This window comes from Mesitornis unicolor, unplaced genomic scaffold (genome assembly GCF_000695765.1).
Source record: "Mesitornis unicolor isolate BGI_N332 unplaced genomic scaffold, ASM69576v1 scaffold12893, whole genome shotgun sequence".
Lineage (NCBI taxonomy): Eukaryota > Metazoa > Chordata > Aves > Mesitornithiformes > Mesitornithidae > Mesitornis > Mesitornis unicolor.
Window position 1 is genome coordinate 1 of NW_010174029.1, and position 17,825 is coordinate 17,825.

The following is a 17,825-nucleotide window of genomic DNA, read 5'->3' on the forward strand; positions in this document are numbered from 1 at the left end:
CTGCACTTTCCCTTGCTATATTTCATTACATAAAGAATATGTAGACTGAATATGTTAAAGAATATGTAGACTGACAACTATTAGGCAGAGCATTTTCCCATTGAGAGTCTTGAGAGGAAGAACACTGTCATTAATATTGGCTATTTCCACATCAGCACATTGTGTGGTATAACAAAAGCAGATCTGTAGAGGAAGGCAGCTGCTGCTACAGGTCTGACATTGTGCTGGTTTTGCCTGGGATAAAGTTAATTTTATTCATACTATCTCAGAATCATAGAATCATTAAGGTTGGAAGAGACCTCTAAGATCATCAAGTCCAACTGTCAACCCAACACCACCGTGCTCACTAAACCATGTTCTGAAGTGCCACATCCATGCGCTTATTGAACACCTCCATGGATGGTGGTTCCACTACCTGCCTGGGCATCCTGTTCCAGTGTTTGACCACTCTTTGAGTAAATAAATATTTCCTGATATCCAATCTAAACCTCCCCTGGTGCAACTTGAGGCCATCTCCTCTTGTCCTGTCACTGGTTATATGGGAGAAGAGACCAACACCCACCTCTCTACAACCTGCTTTCAGGTAGTTGTAGAGAGCAATAAGGCCTCCCCTCCCCTCAGTCTCCTTTTTTCCAAACTAAACTACCCCAGTTCCCTCAGCTGCTCCTCTTAAGACTTGTGCTCCAGACCCTTCATCAGCTTCATTGTCCACCTCTGGACATGATCCAGTGCCTCAATGTCCTTCTTGTAGTGAGGGGCCCAAAACTGAACACAGTATTCACGATGCAACCTCACCAGTGTTGACTATAGGGACACAATCACTTCCCTACTCCTGCTGGCCAGACTATTTCTGTTAAAAGTCAGTATGCTATTGGCCTTCTTGGCCACCTAAGTACACTGCTAGCTCATGTTCAGCTGGCTATCAACCAGCACCCCCAGGTCTTTTTCTGCCTGGCAACTTTCTGGCCACTTTTCCCCAAAGCCAGAGAGGTGTCAATGGAAGAAGTTCTTCAACTGCCCTAAAGTCACAGTAAAAGCTACAGTAAATAGTTTAAAATGACAGCAGAGAAAGATGTTTTTCAAACACAGGGCTTCTCATATGAATTTAATACAATCACATTTGAGATCTCTGTTTACTGTCATACTTTGAGGATGTTTCCATTCCAAAAGCTGCTGAAATGGTCACTGTTGTTGTAGTAGTTTGTATGGGGCTGTGTTTTGGATTTGTGCAGGAAATAGTGTTGATAATACAGGGATGTTTTAGTTATTGGTGAGCAGTGCTTACACAGAGCCAAGGCCTTCTGTGTTCCCTATACTGTACTGTCAGTGAGCAGGCTGGGGGTGCACAAGAAGTTTGGAGAGAACACAGCTAGGACAGCTGACCCCATCTGAAAAAAGGGATATCCTGAACCATCTGATGTCATGCTCAGCATGTAAAGCTGGGGGAAAAAGAAGGAAGGAGGTAATGTTTGGAGCGATGCCACTTGTCTTCCCAAGTAAGCATCACGCGTGATGGAGCCCTGCTTTCCTAGGGATGTCTGAACACCTGCCTGCCGATGGGAAGCAGTAAATGAATTCCTTGTTCTGCTTTGCTTGTGTGCATGGCTTTTGCTTTACCTATTCAACTGTCTTTGTCTCAACCTAGGAGTTTTCTCACTTTTAATCTTCCGATTCTCTTCCCCATCACACTGGGGGAAAATGAGTGAGCGGCTGTGTGGGGTTCAGTTGACGGCTGGGGTTAAACCATGACAGACATCCACATCATTTGAATATCATTAGGATACGTATGATACAGGTTCAGCTGTTTTTCAGTGGTAAAACCAGCTATTTTACCAAGTATATGATATTTTTTGCTCACTAAAAATGAAAGCAGTGATAGGAACAGTTTGAAGAGATGTAAATTTCAACATCTCAAGGTTTATCACAAGTTTATTCAACTTTCGCATCTCTTGTAGCCAAAAGCAGTTGATTCAGTCTGTTAAATTTAAAAGCCAGTACGCTTAAACAATAGGACCTGAAAAGGGTTACATTTGTAAACTATCCTTCCTATGATTATTAAACTGGAAAGTGCTTAAAGTACAAAGATATGCTTCAGTGACCAGTGGTGTTTCCTGAATGACAACAAATGTCAAAATGAAGGAATGGGAAAAAAAGCAAAGGAGCCATGAGGCTTACAAGCAAGTACAAAGCTTTCCCTTTCTCAAAAGGGAAAGCAGAAAGCAGCCAAGGCCTAGCCACCAAAGACCAGGTAGGACACACAACACTTAAAGAGCAGTCGAAAAGTATTCCCCATGAACAAGGTGGCAGACACGGCCAGAAGGATCATGAGTGCCTGCTGTGGACTCTGAGCTCTTAAAAACCCTGGGCAGGTTTGGGAAAAGCAGCCCTTCCCGTGTCTCAGGGAGATGAGGTCTGTGGTTAAGCCTCTCTGTCCCCTCGCCCACCAGGCAAGCATGCAGTGGAAAGGTGCAGGTGCTCCAGGAACATGGCTTGGCTCTGTGCTCTGCCTGAGCACCTCTGTGCTTTCATCTGGCAGGTTAAATTTCTCATGCCAATAAGCAGCTGAGAGTATTTGCTTTAAAAAAAAATGGCCAAAATGTTAACAATATTAAAATACTACAAAACTTTTTATTTGAAAAAAAGATAAAAATAAATAAACCTTGAAAACCTCCTTGATGCTACTGGCGTTTTTGTTGTAGCCTTCCAAAGACTTCTAGCATTTTTGTTTTCTGAAGGACCAAGACCCTGTCTCTCTTGCTGCTATGCAGCACCAGACAGAAGGCATGGAAGGTAACATATGGGGGGGCAGGACAAAGTCTGAAACCCCCTGCACCTCTTGGTGTCACTAATACACCTCCAGAAAGCACAAAGAGAGATCCAAGGCCTTCCCAGTATGAGGCAATGTTGCTCCCTGTACTCCTCTGTGGGACTTGCCACACACTCCCATTCCAAGTGCTTCATCTTCACCACAGTAGTTTCTTTACACATTACTGTGCAATAACCCTGCTGCCTCCATCTCCCTTGAGCTCTTCCTCTACTGCGGAGGTTTAGGGCTGGGCTGGCCACTAAATCCTGGACAGATGCTCTCTATTAACCCCTCTCCCCTTCCCAGAAGGGGAAGAGAAAGAGAATAAGGGAGAGAGACTTATGGGCTGGAAAACTAAAACAGGTTTAATGAAACAATGACAATAATACAAAAAGATAATAACATAAATAGGAAAATAATGAAATATATATAAATATATACCAAACCAATAGCAAATTCTTCCCTCCTACTGTCCTGGTTTACTGGGACAGAATTTTAGAGTCAGTTTTCTGTTGAGGAACACTGCAATTTTGTAAGGACTAGAACACCTTATTTCATGGGAACAAAGTTATAAAACTTTGTTATAGTTTTCAGCTAACACTGATGTGTGATGATCAAGGTCTTCAGCAGTCTTGAGATAAACAGGTGCAGGGGCTGGGGGAAACGGAAACTCCACAGCTTCTTTGGACAAACTAGCTTTACCTTCCTCCCTATACACAAATGTATTTTCTTATATTTAAATGGAATGTATGCTATTTCAAGTTGTGCCCAATCCCTCTTGCTTTTTCACTGGAGAAAGTCTGTCTCTGTCTTTTTTTCACCCACCCATTAAATAAGTTATGTACATGGATAAGATCCGCCTTGCACTTCCTCCTCTCTAGGGTAACCAAGTCCCATCTCTGTGAGCCTCTCCTCTCATGACAGATGCTTAAATAAATTCATCATCTTTATGGCTCTTCTCTGGTCCTGCTCCAGTACATCCACATCTTTTTTGTACCAGAAAGCCCAGAGCTGGACACAGCCCTCCAGCTGTGGTCCCATCAGTGCTGAGCAGAAGGAAAGGATAACTCCCCTTTAACTGCTGGCAATGCTTTTTCTGATGTAGTCCATGATGCCGTTGACTTTCTATGCCACAAGGACACATTGCTGGCTCATGGCCAACTTAGTGTCTGCCAGGGCCCCCTTTTTCCTGCAAGGAAAAAGCATTTTCTCATTGTCTGCAAGGCCAAAATGCTGTCATGGAAGTTTGTGCAGTGACATTTCTACATCTCTCCTTTTCTGCAGCAGTCACTTCCTGCAGGGGAGGCAGGAAACATGCCAGAAATATCAGTAAGAAACCCAATGGGCTACTAGTCAGAGGAGAGAAGGGCTTCATGGAAGGATGTCTGCATTGAAACAAACCAAGATATTAGTTTATCCTGTTTTGTGCAGAAGAAAAATACTATTTTATCTGGGAGTATGTGCCAAGATAACTGACATGTTGGGCAGCTTTCCAGTGAGCAGTGGGAGGTAAAGTGACAGGCATGGTGTCATGAACAGTGCTAGTCACAGGCTGCCATGAACAGTCTTCTCAGTGGGGAAGGACCCTGCTAACTAAGCTCCCTTATGGCACAACTAGTTTACTAGGCCAAATACCCACCTGTCCTGCACCATGTGTATGCCAGGTGTAAGGGCCTGTTTACCATGCTGCCTCCTTAGGACCTAGTGAAGTAACACCATCCACATACCCACTCTGGCTGCTGACTGATCCTATGAACTTGAGGGATGAATAAGGGACTGCACATGTGCTGTGGTGACTGATAAAGGGACCACTGTATGCACTGGTTCAGAACCTGTATAACAGCAAATCTTGGATGCTGCATATACCGCTAAGCAAATGCAATGAGTGTAAGAGACTTGTGACCAAGGCTGTCATAGGATTCTTTCAAAGATGCCTTCACTGGAGAAATCCACTCAGCCAACACTGAGGTGCACACATTCCTGCCACAGTCTGTGAGCCATCAAGGCAGCACTTCAGGCAACAATGTCCATCTCTTCAGAATGGCACTGCAGAAAGGTGCCAGATGGGCTCTGAGCTCCTGTCTGAAGGAGCTGGACAAGACACCTCATTTTCTTTGAACTGGAGAGAGAATGTAGTCCTACAGGACAACTGAGAGAGAAATCATCATTGAGAGCTACAGCATCAAGGTCTGCAATGGCAGTTAACTAAACAAGGCAGTCACTCCAAGCTAGACAAACACGAAACAATCAATGTGCTCCTTCCTACTGGCCAAAGAGCAGCAGCATGGATGAGAATAAAATCTTGAATTCTGCGTGGGCTTTTGCAATTGAATGAGAGGCTTTGATCTGTGAGCTGACCTGGACTTCATATCCTTTTGGAAACACTCAAATGTCGAAGAGTCTGTTGGTTTAGGGACAGCTCCACAATGAAATGCCTGACAGAGCAAAGGGCCGCAGAGCCTTAGCTGACCTCTTCCTTGGGACAAGCATTGTTGAAGTAAAGACATGTGGCAAAACACATCCTTTTGTGTTTGTGCCATGTTACACAGCTGTGCTGGACAGGGCAATCCATTATCATAGAATCATAGAATGGTTTGGAAAGGACCTTAAAGATCACCCAGTCCAACCACCTGTCAGTGCAGGGACACCTTCTACTAGAACATGTTGCTCAAAGCTTCATCAATCCTAGCTGTGAGCATTTCCAGGGAGGGGGAATCCACAGCTTCTCTGGACAATCTGTTCCCATGTCTCACTACTCTTAGAGTAAAGAATTTCTTATCTAAATCTACCTCCTTCCAGTTTAAAGCCATTACTGTTTGTCCTACCACTACATGCTCTGATAGAGTCCCCTTCCATCTTTCTTGTAGGCCCCCTTCAGGTACTAGAAGGTTGCTATAAGGTCTCCCTGGAGCCTTCTCTTCTCCAGACTGAACAGTCTCAGCTCTCTCAGCCTGTCTTCATAGGAGCTGTGTTCCACTCCTCTGATCATCTTCATGGCTCTCCTCTGGACTTGCTTCAACAGCTCAACATCTTTTTTGTTGGGAACTCCAGACCTGGACACAGTACTCCAGATGGTGTCTCACCAGAGCAGAGTAGAGGTGCAGAATCACCTCCCTCAACCTGCTGATCCTGCTTCTTTTGATGCACTCCAGGTTATAGTTGGCTTTCTGGGCTGCAAGTGCACATTGCTGGCTCATGTTGAGCTTCTCATTAACCAAGACCCTCATGTCCTTCTCCTCAGAACTGCTCTCAATTCATTCTGGACACAGCCTGTGTTTGTGCATGGGATTGCTCCAACTCATGTGCAGGACCTTGCATTTGGCCTTGTTGAGCTTCATGGGGTTTGCATGGACCCACCTCTCCAGCCTGTCCAGCTTGTGTGGTGCAAACTGATGAGTGCACTCAATCCCATTGTCCACGTCACTGACAAAGATATTTAACAGCGCCTGTCCCAATACCCAATTGTCTTTTATCCCAGGAAGCCTTTCAAGTACAGGAAGGTTTGCTTAATCTCACTAGACTCCATGACAAATCTAAAGTGACTGAGTAGACTATACAGTAACTCTTATATTACGATTCTGCACTGATTATGATCAAGATTTTTACTTACTTGTGGAATAATTTTGTTGTTACTACAACTTGCTTTACATTAATCATTCATTTGACGAATTAAAAATAGAAATGCTAACAAAAACAGCAACCTGGGTCATGCACTAACATGCTTCTGGAGGAGTGTATTGCACCTTCTTTACTGCAAAACAAAAATTTCCTTCCATTAATGAATAAATTCAACTCAGAAGAATTTTGAAAACTATGCAATTTCTAACAAAATTAATGCTGTGAATCAGCTGTTATGAAACAACTGTATTGGCTCACTGGACATCTTTGTAGCTACTAAGTTACAGGCTATGATGATTCAAATGTGGTTCAGATAGATGGTGCAGAAATGCCAAGGTGGCTTACATATGGTGAGCTGGAGTGTTCTACCAGACAATTTGATTTTCAAGGAAAAAGATTCAAGGCGTACTCAAAAGTTAGAAGTGACAGGGTAAAACATATTCGCTAATTCTTTGACTTCTGAGCTGTAAACTGTACAACAATGGACCTTGGCTGTGAGTGTTAAAGCTTGTTTGAACAGAAACAAAGCAGTCTTCAGCAGAAAAGGCAGTGGGGGCAGCAGCCGCAGGAACAGTGTGCAGTTTTAGAAGCACTCCCTATCGTGTGTTTAAAGTATTCACCATGTACGGACACATTCACCCATTTGACCTGTCTTTCCACAAGAATGGTGATACCTTTTTCAGCTAAACGGGACTCACAACAGTGGTGACCAGTTTACATACTGCTCCTGTGAGAGAACAGGTCATTCTCTTTACAATAGATTTATAGTGATGGGCCACAACGTGAGGCAAGGCCCAACGACCGTTCCTCAAAAGCACTGTCACTGCATAGCAATGGCTGTAGCAGATCAGCCTGGGCTACCAACTGTGCCATCTGAAGTACCAGTTGTATGTAAGTGCACCAGTCCAGATTGAGCTCTTCAGGGTTATTATTGCACTAGCATCTTCAGCTGAATGGGATTAATGACTGTTTCAGGGACAGGACTATGGATGATTCAGACATTTTCCACTTACATAGACATTTTCCACTTACATAGACATTTAAAAGGGTTAAGGAGTCCACCTCTACCCTCCAGTAGCATAATTTGTTCTGTACAATTTCAGAGGCATTTTGTGTATTGACTTTGGATTTCTGTTTTAAAATCACACAGCAGTTAGAGAGGTCAGAGTAGTTTCTTTTATTGTCTGTTCATTCTTTTATTTCATAGAAATTATACTACTGCTTTATGCTTGCTATTGTATATTATGACTGTTCTGCAGACCATGAATGTTTCTTCAGCTGGTTTGTTCAGCTGTTGTGCCATGAAGGTACTTGTGGAAGATCTGTAAGAATAGTCTCTGTGTGTACAAAAGGCACATTTTGAACCTAGCATCTGGTGCTGTGACCTGTGGAGAAGGAAAAGAACAGCTCACGTTAAACCACCCTTCAAAATTTTAGCAGCGAGTTAAAATCCTTTTCTAGTGACATCTGTCTGGGGTCTAAATATCCTGATGTCCGGATTAAAAAAGCTACAGAAGCCTTGTGTTTCTTCTCTGCTCAACCCCTCTTTCCCCAGCACACCTTTTTTCAGCTCTGTAATTCTTCTCTGTACAGATGCTCTGAATATTGCTTTTGAAATGAATTTATATTCCCTCACAATATGCTCACTGATGGCTTTGTTCCACTGATGTGCTGTGCAGACTGTGACTATGTCTGAGTTCCTTGAGCTAGATTGCTCTAGGATGATAACTGTGCTCTTTGAAACACTATGTCTGTGGTCTTCTACAATGCAGTCTGTAAGTGGCACCAGGCAATTATATAAAGGTTTTTGCAGAATTATCTCTTTAAATACTATTCGATATGGCAACTAACATTTGAAGAATGTGCTCTTTCTCAAGTTCCTTGGTAGCAGACGTTTCTCCATTCCTCAGCAAGAGCTATGGATTCTGGTGGGAAGAAAGACCAGTGATACTGGTAGTCCAGCCAACAATGAGAAAGAGAAAAGTTGCAATAAGTGTAGTGTGAGCATACCATAGGAAGCAGTCTTGGACGTGATGAGCTTACCAAATTTTTTGAGTTCACAGAATGGTGACACTGAGAGGGCTCTGGCCTGCCAGTACTCATTTCACAGGAATAAGAAGGAAATTAACTAAAAAATCTCAAGAGGCATTCTGCAAGACTGTATTTCTCATGGTTTTGTTTTATTTTCATTAGCCATGCTGCACTATTTGCTGCCATAACCAAATTGTCGTTGCTATTCAAGTTTAAATGAACAGCTTTTAGCATTATTTTTGCTTCAGCCATTTCAATATGCTCCTTCTTTTACAGAAAGGTTTCATGTGTTTTGATGAATGAATCTTCTATTCTTGAGATTTTAGGGTAAAATCATTTCATTCAGGCATTTTTGGGTTTTTTTTCAGAGAATGGACTTATTCCAAGTAAAGGTGTATGTCTTGCATTGAGCTCCATCCATCACTTTATTTGGTAAACACAGAATGGACAGCATGGGGCGTGTCACAGAACTGCACAAGATATATTCCAAGGAGTTCGGCAACTCTGCCCCAAGCACAGCGGAGGAGCAGCTGAGCCTGCTAAGGTAAGCATTTCTTTAGATTATGATTTAAGTTCTAATCTGCTTTTTTTTAAAAAAAAAACAACCTTTGTCTTACAGAACTTACAAAAAAGACTGACTAAACCTAATATTTATGACTTTTAATATCAGTTGAAGAAACAAATGATTAAAGGATGCCCTCTGTGGAAACCTCATCTCACCTTCACAGATGTGTACTGCATTATTTTACTGTTACATATTTTGCCATGCATAAAGTCAAAGTGTTTGTTTGTATGAACTAAAGCTTTGTCTACTAAGTCTTCCACATTGAAAAGCTGGTGATATGTTGTGACAGCCTTCCTTCCTTCTTCCTCTATCTCATTAATTTTTCATTTTGAATTAAAAGAAAAAAATTGAATTTGTCTAAATTCAAAAGGATGCAACTAAAGATCAGTTGCAGGGTTTATTTAAGATGTTCTCGAATGAAATTAAGGAATGCAGCATGTTTGGGCGACCCCAGCATATTGCAGCTCTGTGTTATCTTTAAGTTTGGTTTTTAAGATTAAAAAAAAACCCTAAACATTTGCTTTATGAATATGTTTCTTCAACAAGACCATAAATAGAGGTTAAAGCCTTAAACAGAGGATCTAGTAGAACTGGTAAATAATAAAAAACCCCTACCTTACAACACCTATATAAGTGGTTCAATTTAGAGAGATTGAGCATCCATTCTAGCAGGGGAACAGCTGGATGCACTGTTGTTGAAATCATCCCACATTTTCAAACCAGACTGAGATATAACTGAATCAGCAATGAATGAAACATGTACTAGTTCTAGATGTTTGTCATAAACGATGAATTTGGTAAACCATTTGCAGTCTCCATTGCTGTGCTTTCATGAACCTATTTAAAAAATGAAGGTAAAGTTGCTAACATCTGAGACCTCTGGCAAGGTGTAAGAATCTAACTTCTCTTTGAACTAAGCTGAAATTAGAGTAAATATAGCAAAACTTACACTGTTGCTTCAGACTTGCCCATTGTATACTGGCATTAATTGTAGTTTGGATCACAGAGGGCTGATCTGTTAACTGATCTTAAAAGTGATATTAAACATTATAGCGAAGAACCTGGTTTGTGGTCTCAATATAATGAAGATTCTGAGAACAAATCTATGTGTGGTTTTTTTCCCTTAAGATAAGGGAAAAGACTTAGTGAGCTTCTTTCAAGGTAAGTAATATTCTTTGCCACATTTTCAACAATATGGTATACCTATGCAGAGAAGGAGAACTCAAGTTTCAAACAAAAGAAACACCAGCCTATGCATAACTGGTAGCTATCCAGTATTTTGATTGCTCATGAATGCAAAAGCATGTCTGCCTTTTAAATCCACATCACTGCATTCTGTTTGCTGAAGAAAAAACAAAACTGTGCACCAAGTTCAGAGGCTCAAGTGCACTTATTTTCCTGCATTACAATTAATATATTTCATCATAACAATTCAGACTCTTTTTGTTTGCTTTAGACAACACTGATTTCACAATGGCTTCCATCAGCGTAGCAAATGCAGAATTCTGTTTTGATGTATTCAAAGAGCTGAAAACCTACCATGTCAACGACAACATCTTTTATTGCCCCCTGAGTATCATTTCAACCCTGGCCATGGTCTACATGGGAGCAAGAGGTAACACTCAATCTCAGATGGGGAAGGTAAGTTACTTACATGGGTGAAAAGTGATCTCTGCTTGTGCTTGTTGCTCCTTGTAAGTAACATCACTGAAATATGTCATCTACTGATGAGGTTCTCACTTGTTCTAATGCACCAGAAATAAGTCAATGTCACAAAATGGAGAACTGGATTGAGAGTTATTCAGAGAAAATACCAAAAAGAGATGCATATTTTCACTATAAGGGGCAGTTAATTTTGACTTAGAAAAGAAAAATACCTCAAGGACAATAATAAAATGGATTATCAGTCAGCAAATTTTATTATATGCTTTTTTTCCCTAAATTCTGACAACTTTCAGATAATGTGATCCTTATATAATACGTAACTCAGTTAACTTCTAGACATTCAGTTGAAAAAATATCCTGTAACCAAAGAGTACTTTTTACAGCTTCTTAGAAGGCCACAGAGGTCATAAACCAGTTGCAAGTTCACTTACAAATTTTTAGTTCATGTATGTTCTCAGTTATCACTGTTTTTTTTCTGAGCCAACAGCTTTACCTCAAGCATCATGTGTAAAACTCAAAATCATTTTTGGTCAAGCTTGTTATTTCTACCACTGGCGTTTTCTCTTACAGGTTCTTCATTTTGATAACGTTACAGGAGATGGAGATGCTACTGACTCCCAGGTAGAGAAATAACTTGTTCTTCCTTTCTGCCTTATTTTCTCCTCAGAACAAAACTAGAACGGTTCTGTCTCTTCTCCAGACAGTTTCAGATCCTGTCAAAAACTATGGTAACACTCTCAATCCGAGGACATTTGTGAGGGGAGGGAAGGAGGGTGTAACTCACCTGCTATAAAAGAGGGAAGGAAGGCAGGTTGCACATCTTGTACCAAGATGACAAGTGACAGTGTGGGGTAGGATGGTTTGGGCGCCGAGATGCCTTCCTGGGCATGTGAAAGGGTCTTCAGCACCTGGAGCCAGGCTACAGCAGTCAGACATGCAGCTGAGAGGCTCCAAAGCAGGGCAGGAAAATGCTGGCCACAGAAGAGCCCAGAAGTTTTAGTGACAGGAACACAACTGCACTCTTCAAAAAGAGGACTTATCTTGAGAAGGGTGAACTTCAACGTATCATCACCACAGCACCTGCTGTGCCAAGGGTGACAGCCCTATGTCTGTAGGGAGGAGTTCACTGCAGCATAACTCTTACTGAAAGGGACAACTTTTTAAAGTCTTATTTCCTAGATAAGAAGAGGCTAATGCAATGTATCTCTTTATTTCCATGTCATCACCTCAGTGTGGCCCTTCTGAATACATCCACAATTCATTGAAGGCTCTTGTCTCGGACATCACCATGCCAAATGCAACATACTCACTCAAGATTGCTGACAGGCTCTACATTGAAAAAACGTACCCTGTTCTTGCGGTGAGTTGTACTGTGACCTGACTTCAGGGAGATTCCCCATAAAGGGCCCCGTGACTCTACCCTAGAGAAGCACCACCAGCAATAGCCCACTGCTTGTTGATGAAGAAGAGCTTGTGAGCCGCAAGGGGAACTGTTTCAGAATGAGTCTGAACTTTCCTGTGGGTGTTAGGTGGAGGCCAGGCAAAAGTATAATGGCATAAAATACACCCATGTTGCAACAGTCACAGGAAGTAATCAAAATTGCTCTTCATTTGCTACAAAATAGCTTTCAATGAAAAATGGAACTTCTAAGGAAAATGAAATTCATTTTATGATTTGAAAACATCAAATTCAGATTTTTTTCAAAGCCAAATATCAAATCTTCCCAGGGAAAGGAAGCTTTTGTTTTGAAATCTAAGGATGTGAGAACACAGTATTCAAAATAAAAAGTGAGCACAAATAGAAGGAAACAAACATTGTCCTTACAAATGTCTGTTAAACTGAAAGTGCTTTGGTAAAATGAAGAAAATATTTCAAAATTTTAACTTATAGTCCTATCTGAAAAAAGAGTGCCAGACCTAAATACGTGAAGTAGTCTTTCTTTCTTGTCCAGCTTTAAGATTCGGTTACAGGAAGACAGCTGTGACTGACATGTTCAGACACAGGGATAAACAGTTCATTTTCTTTTAACCATTCTGCTTCATTTCACAATCTTGTCTTTCACATTCATACTTTTTCAAGTTCTTATCAGTCTGACAACTGCAATTCTGCTTACAGGAATACTTAAACTGTGCAAAGAAATTCTACAAAGCAGGGCTGGAAGAAGTTAATTTCAAAACAGCTGCAGAGGAAACAAGACAGCTCATTAATTCCTGGGTGGAGAAAGAGACAAATGGTAAGGACTGAAAAATGGGTAGCAGATATTTTCCCCTACCTATGATAATCTATACCTTAGTCTTCCTCTCCTCATAATGTCAAGAAAAAGTGGGTCAAGGAAGAGCAGATTGCTTATTGCTATAAAAATGAAACTCCACAAAACAGCACCTCCCCACCCAATGCCCTTCATTGCAGGCATTTGTGCACACTAGACCAGGTGTATCACCACTCTCTGCCCTGCTTCTTTCTTAAAGGACAAATCCAAGATTTCCTTGTGTCAAGCTCTGTTCATCCTGATACTGCACTGGTCCTTGCGAATGCCGTTTACTTCAAAGGGATCTGGAGGACAGCATTTAAAGAAGAACACACTCAGGAAGTGCCCTTCAATGTGACAAAGGTAGGAGGGCATGGCGGTAAGAGACCATGGAAAGAGCTTCTGGCCAGAACAGCTGTTTGCTCCCATAGCCAGCAGTCTGGGTGTTACACATAAAATCTGTTGCTGTCACAGCTCTGGTGATTTAGCTGGGCCCCTCACCGTCAGGACCTGGGCCTAAGGCCAAGGAGTCTTTGCAAGAATTGTGTCTGACCAGGCTTCCAGGGCACACCAGCAGGCAAGAGAGAAAAACAGAGACACAGCTCTTCTTCAAAGGCAACATGCTTGAAGATAAAGCCCTGTCCCTTTCAAAGGGCATGCACATTTGTCTGCCTAAACAAAAAATGGCTCCCTGGTCATGTTGTCTCATGTTTCTGTTTTTGCAGCAAGAAAGCAGACCTGTGCAAATGATGTGTCAGAACAGTACCTTCAAAGTGGCAACCGTGGCTGCAGAGAAAATGAAGATTCTGGAGCTTCCGTACACCAGCGGGAAGCTGAGCATGTTGGTGCTGTTGCCTGATGAAGTCTCTGGCCTGGAGCAGGTATGACCCTGGCAGGTGAAGCAGAAGAGTCATCACTTCAGTGGGACTTGGCTACTGTCAGGACTTCTGTTGTCCATCTGCATCCCAGCTGCCCACACCATGGCTGTGCTGGGCAAGCAGGGGAGAACAACAGCCTGCAAGGTGCTACCAGGTGCTAAGGCAGTGACTGGTCCTGCACTCAATCCCATAAAACAAAGGCAAAGGAGCATAGCGCTGCTGTAGTCATGGAGAAGGGGATGTTGCTATATGCACTGATCTGCAGATCACCAGAAACAGATGTGTAGCAGGATTTTTTTTTTCATTTCGAGCGATTTCAGTCTTCTAGGAGAGCACTCAATGATTTGCTAAACAAGGAAAGCTTATGCAAAGAGAAATAAAAAATGAAGTGATGAGAAAAGCCTTCCAAAAGCTGACTAAAAGGAAAATGGGAAAAGTAGCGTTAGAAAAGAACTAAGATGAGGGAAGGGATCAATAAAATATGTTCTCAGAGAAACAATTTCGGGGTAAATTTGATTTGATGTTTTCTAGAACTGTATTTTCACAAAAAAAGCCTTGATCTGATGAAGAAATCTTCAGATTACAAAGTTTTGAGAAACTTCATCAAGATAGATGAGATATAGGCTGTAGTCAGGAGGAAACATACAGGATAAACAAATACATTTTAGCTTAAATATCAGTTCTACTATGTCCATGAAGTAAATGGGAATAGAGAGTAACAAGTGGTATAAACACAGCCATAAAGTCCATTGCACTCTTGTCTCAAACATGTCCTGCCTCTCTTTGCAGCTTGAGAACAAAATCAGCCTTGAAAAAATCATGGAGTGGACCAGTCCTAATGTGATGGAAAGGAAGAGAGTGAAAGTGTACCTCCCACGGATGAAGATTCAGGAAAAATATAACCTCACATCTCTCTTAATGGCCTTGGGTATGACCGACCTGTTCAGCCCTTCGGCCAATCTGTCTGGCATCTCTTCAGCAGAGGGCTTGAAGATGTCTGAGGGCATCCATGAGGCTTACATGGATGTCAGTGAACAGGGCACCGAGATGGCAGGCTCAGCAGGGGTGATGGGAGACATCAGTCAGTCCTCTGAGTTTGAAGAGTTTAGGGCTGACCACCCTTTCCTTTTCTTGATCAAACACAATCCAAGCAACATCATCCTCTTCTTTGGTAGATACTGTTCCCCCTAAAGAATGAAAGAGCTGGAAATAATGCTTGCCTTCCCCTCAGAAATATTAATCTCTTACTGTAGTATTGTAGTATAATCTCATCATTAAATAATTTATCCAATTGGAAAGCCTTTAATATCTAGGGAGATAGTCTTGAAGAAGCATGTGATTTTTCAGATCTTTATGTGCAAGTAATTCTGCTCACACAACATGTAGTCCAGATTTATATCCAGGTTTGAATGAGAATTTCAGGATGTAGTTTAGGAATATTTCCCATAATAATTGAATAACTTAAGAGATAGGATTAGCATTTGATTTTTGTGAGAAATCCTGCCACTGCTATTGAGAATCTGATTTTTTCTATAGGGGTTCTGTGAAATAAACATAGCTTTCAAAATAATCTGAATAATTCTGTTGAACTTGCTGGACCATCGCCCTTGAATTGACGCCTGGACAACTTGCAGGTGAAGTTCTAAGCTTCAGCAAAGAATCCAGGAATGCATTTGGGCTTCTTTGTGCTGCACATACTACAAGGCTGTGTCTCTTGTTCTGAGGGAGCATACATAAAGTCTACCATTTCTTCATAAATCATCATCTCCAAATACAACATCTTCCTAACAGATAAAATTTCCCATCTTCATTTCAGTGGCATATAATTGATTTTGTGAACGTTAATTGGTCTAATTTTCTTTCTATTTATTCTAATAAAAGCATGCAAACTATATACATCATTACCTGTTCTGGCTTACTGCATCACACAACCTGAAACATAATACAGAGGGCAATGAATACTGACAGAAGTGGTTTAGACTAGGATTTAGACCCTATTTTCAAAACCAGAATATACCCATATGTGAAGTCACTAAACAGCTTAAGAATGTTGTAAAAAATTTTGACCTCAAGCAAGATAGACCCTATTGCTCCTATTATTAACTTGAGCTTATCTCCATATAGCATACCAAAAGACTAAATTATTTGAATTTGCCATTTTATCTCCAGATAGTTTTAAAAGATCTCCTCTAAGTGCCAGTAAATGTATCAAGGTGGTGCCTAAGAGATATAGCTTCAAAAAACACAAGAAGACTTTTTCTTAAAAGGTGAACTGCTTCAGCTCTCTCTTATCAACAAGAATCAAACAAGGAAATCTTTTTTATTGCTTCATGATGTGATAATTCTCTAGAGATACTATTTTCTATTTCACAGTCTTTAGAGGGAAGGTTCTTTAGGTTACAGTTTATCCAACTAAAAAGGTGATTAATACTAATTGCTAAGTTAAGCAATTTCCCTTCTGCTGGGATACAAATGCAGAAATGCAAATTACAGTATCAGAACTTTAAAAGTGTTTAAAAGAGGACACACATAGCAGTATTTGGAGCTGCCACAACCATTTGCAAAGTCATAATTAAACATAACTTGAAATGATGATGCTGACAGCAAGGAAACACATTTACATAGGTGCTATGAAGACTATGGAAGAACTGCAAATACTTTTCCTCCCAAGATGGTCATAAAATATTAGCTACAGCTAACACAAGTTTTCAGGCAAAAAAGTACTTCAAGAGATAAAACATTTCAAGGTTTACTGTGTACATTATCTTCTGCTTCCCTTATAGCCAAAAGCAGTCAATGAAGTTCTGCTACAGCTAGAAAAAAAATAATGAAATGGTAAGTGGCTTCCTAAAACTACACACCAATGTCCTCACTGTGGCACAGAAGCATTTGACTCCTGTTTTAAATCGAGCCATTAGATGTCACTAGGGATATGAAGTGATGTCTGTCAGTCCTCTGAAAGACAGACACCTGTTGAAAACTACGTTTGGGAGCTTAATGTAGGTTCAAATTTTGTTCTTATTTTAATTTTTGTGTAAGCAGGCAATTCTGAACAGCATACTGAAAATGTAAACCAGTGGCACTGTACTTGGAACCCAGTACCCAATATTTCTTTTTTTAAAGAAAAAGACAGAAATATTATTTTGTGAAAGTCCAGAAGCATTTGAAGATGCTTATGCCCTGAATGAAAAAGTAATATCACAGTCAAATACTGTAGAAAGGATAGAGCTATTTGTCTTATGAAAGAGAAAATGTTCTCTGTAGGGGCTAAAATGAGAGGCAAAAGTGCAGATTCAACAAAATGGAATAAAATCTAGACCCCCTGTATCAATAGCTGGACCCAGAAATTTTCTTATGCACTGCTGATCTGGGCCATGAGAACCTGCTGTAAAGGAGCTGCCACAGTGAATGTGGCTGTTGCAGCCCCCATGGGAAGCAGTTCTGCAAAGAGTTGCAGGGAGGGTGTACAAAGGGTTGAGGGGAGAGCAGCTATGAGGGGGCAAACACTGCCTGCTGCTTCTGCTCTGAAGCCCAGCAAGAGTTTAAAAACATGAACCCCAGTTCCCACGAATTCCAGGTATTGTCAGCTAGTCTTTTTTGTTCCTTGGTAGCATGGCTAAAGTTGATATGTCAGGAAATTGCCATCTGTCCATCCGCTACACTCCATTTTCACTATGTGCTGGGTTGTTTAGGATACACAGTACCTATATGAGCCTGTGGAACAAAACCAGTCACATGCAATAACATTCTTTTTAATGCTGCATAGGACAGCATTAGAAGTGCTCTGTGGACCACATGTGGCTTTCCTTCTTACGTCATTTGGCAAAAGGTTGGAGCTGACTTATCTTCTCTGGCCTCTGAGGAACACAATGTCTGAGACCACTCGACATTTCTCAGCACATTTGACTTGCAAGAAAGACCTGCCTTCTCCTAAACAAAACAAATCCATGGCTGAAGGCACAAGACTTTGCAGACAGTATCCTCGAATCACAGAATCACAGAATCACAGAATC

At 41.2% G+C, this 17,825-nt stretch overlaps 1 protein-coding gene across 1 annotated transcript; it reads left to right on the forward strand.

Moving 5' to 3' along the window:
• The first annotated feature begins 10,493 nt into the window (after positions 1-10,493).
• Positions 10,494-15,003, forward strand: LOC104535556 (ovalbumin-related protein Y-like). The gene is made up of 7 exons (XM_010180914.1): positions 10,494-10,661; positions 11,256-11,306; positions 11,917-12,045; positions 12,802-12,919; positions 13,155-13,297; positions 13,660-13,815; positions 14,602-15,003. Exons 1-7 carry the CDS (start codon positions 10,494-10,496, stop codon positions 15,001-15,003), a joined length of 1,167 nt encoding a protein of 388 aa, XP_010179216.1.
• The last annotated feature ends 2,822 nt before the right edge of the window (positions 15,004-17,825 follow it).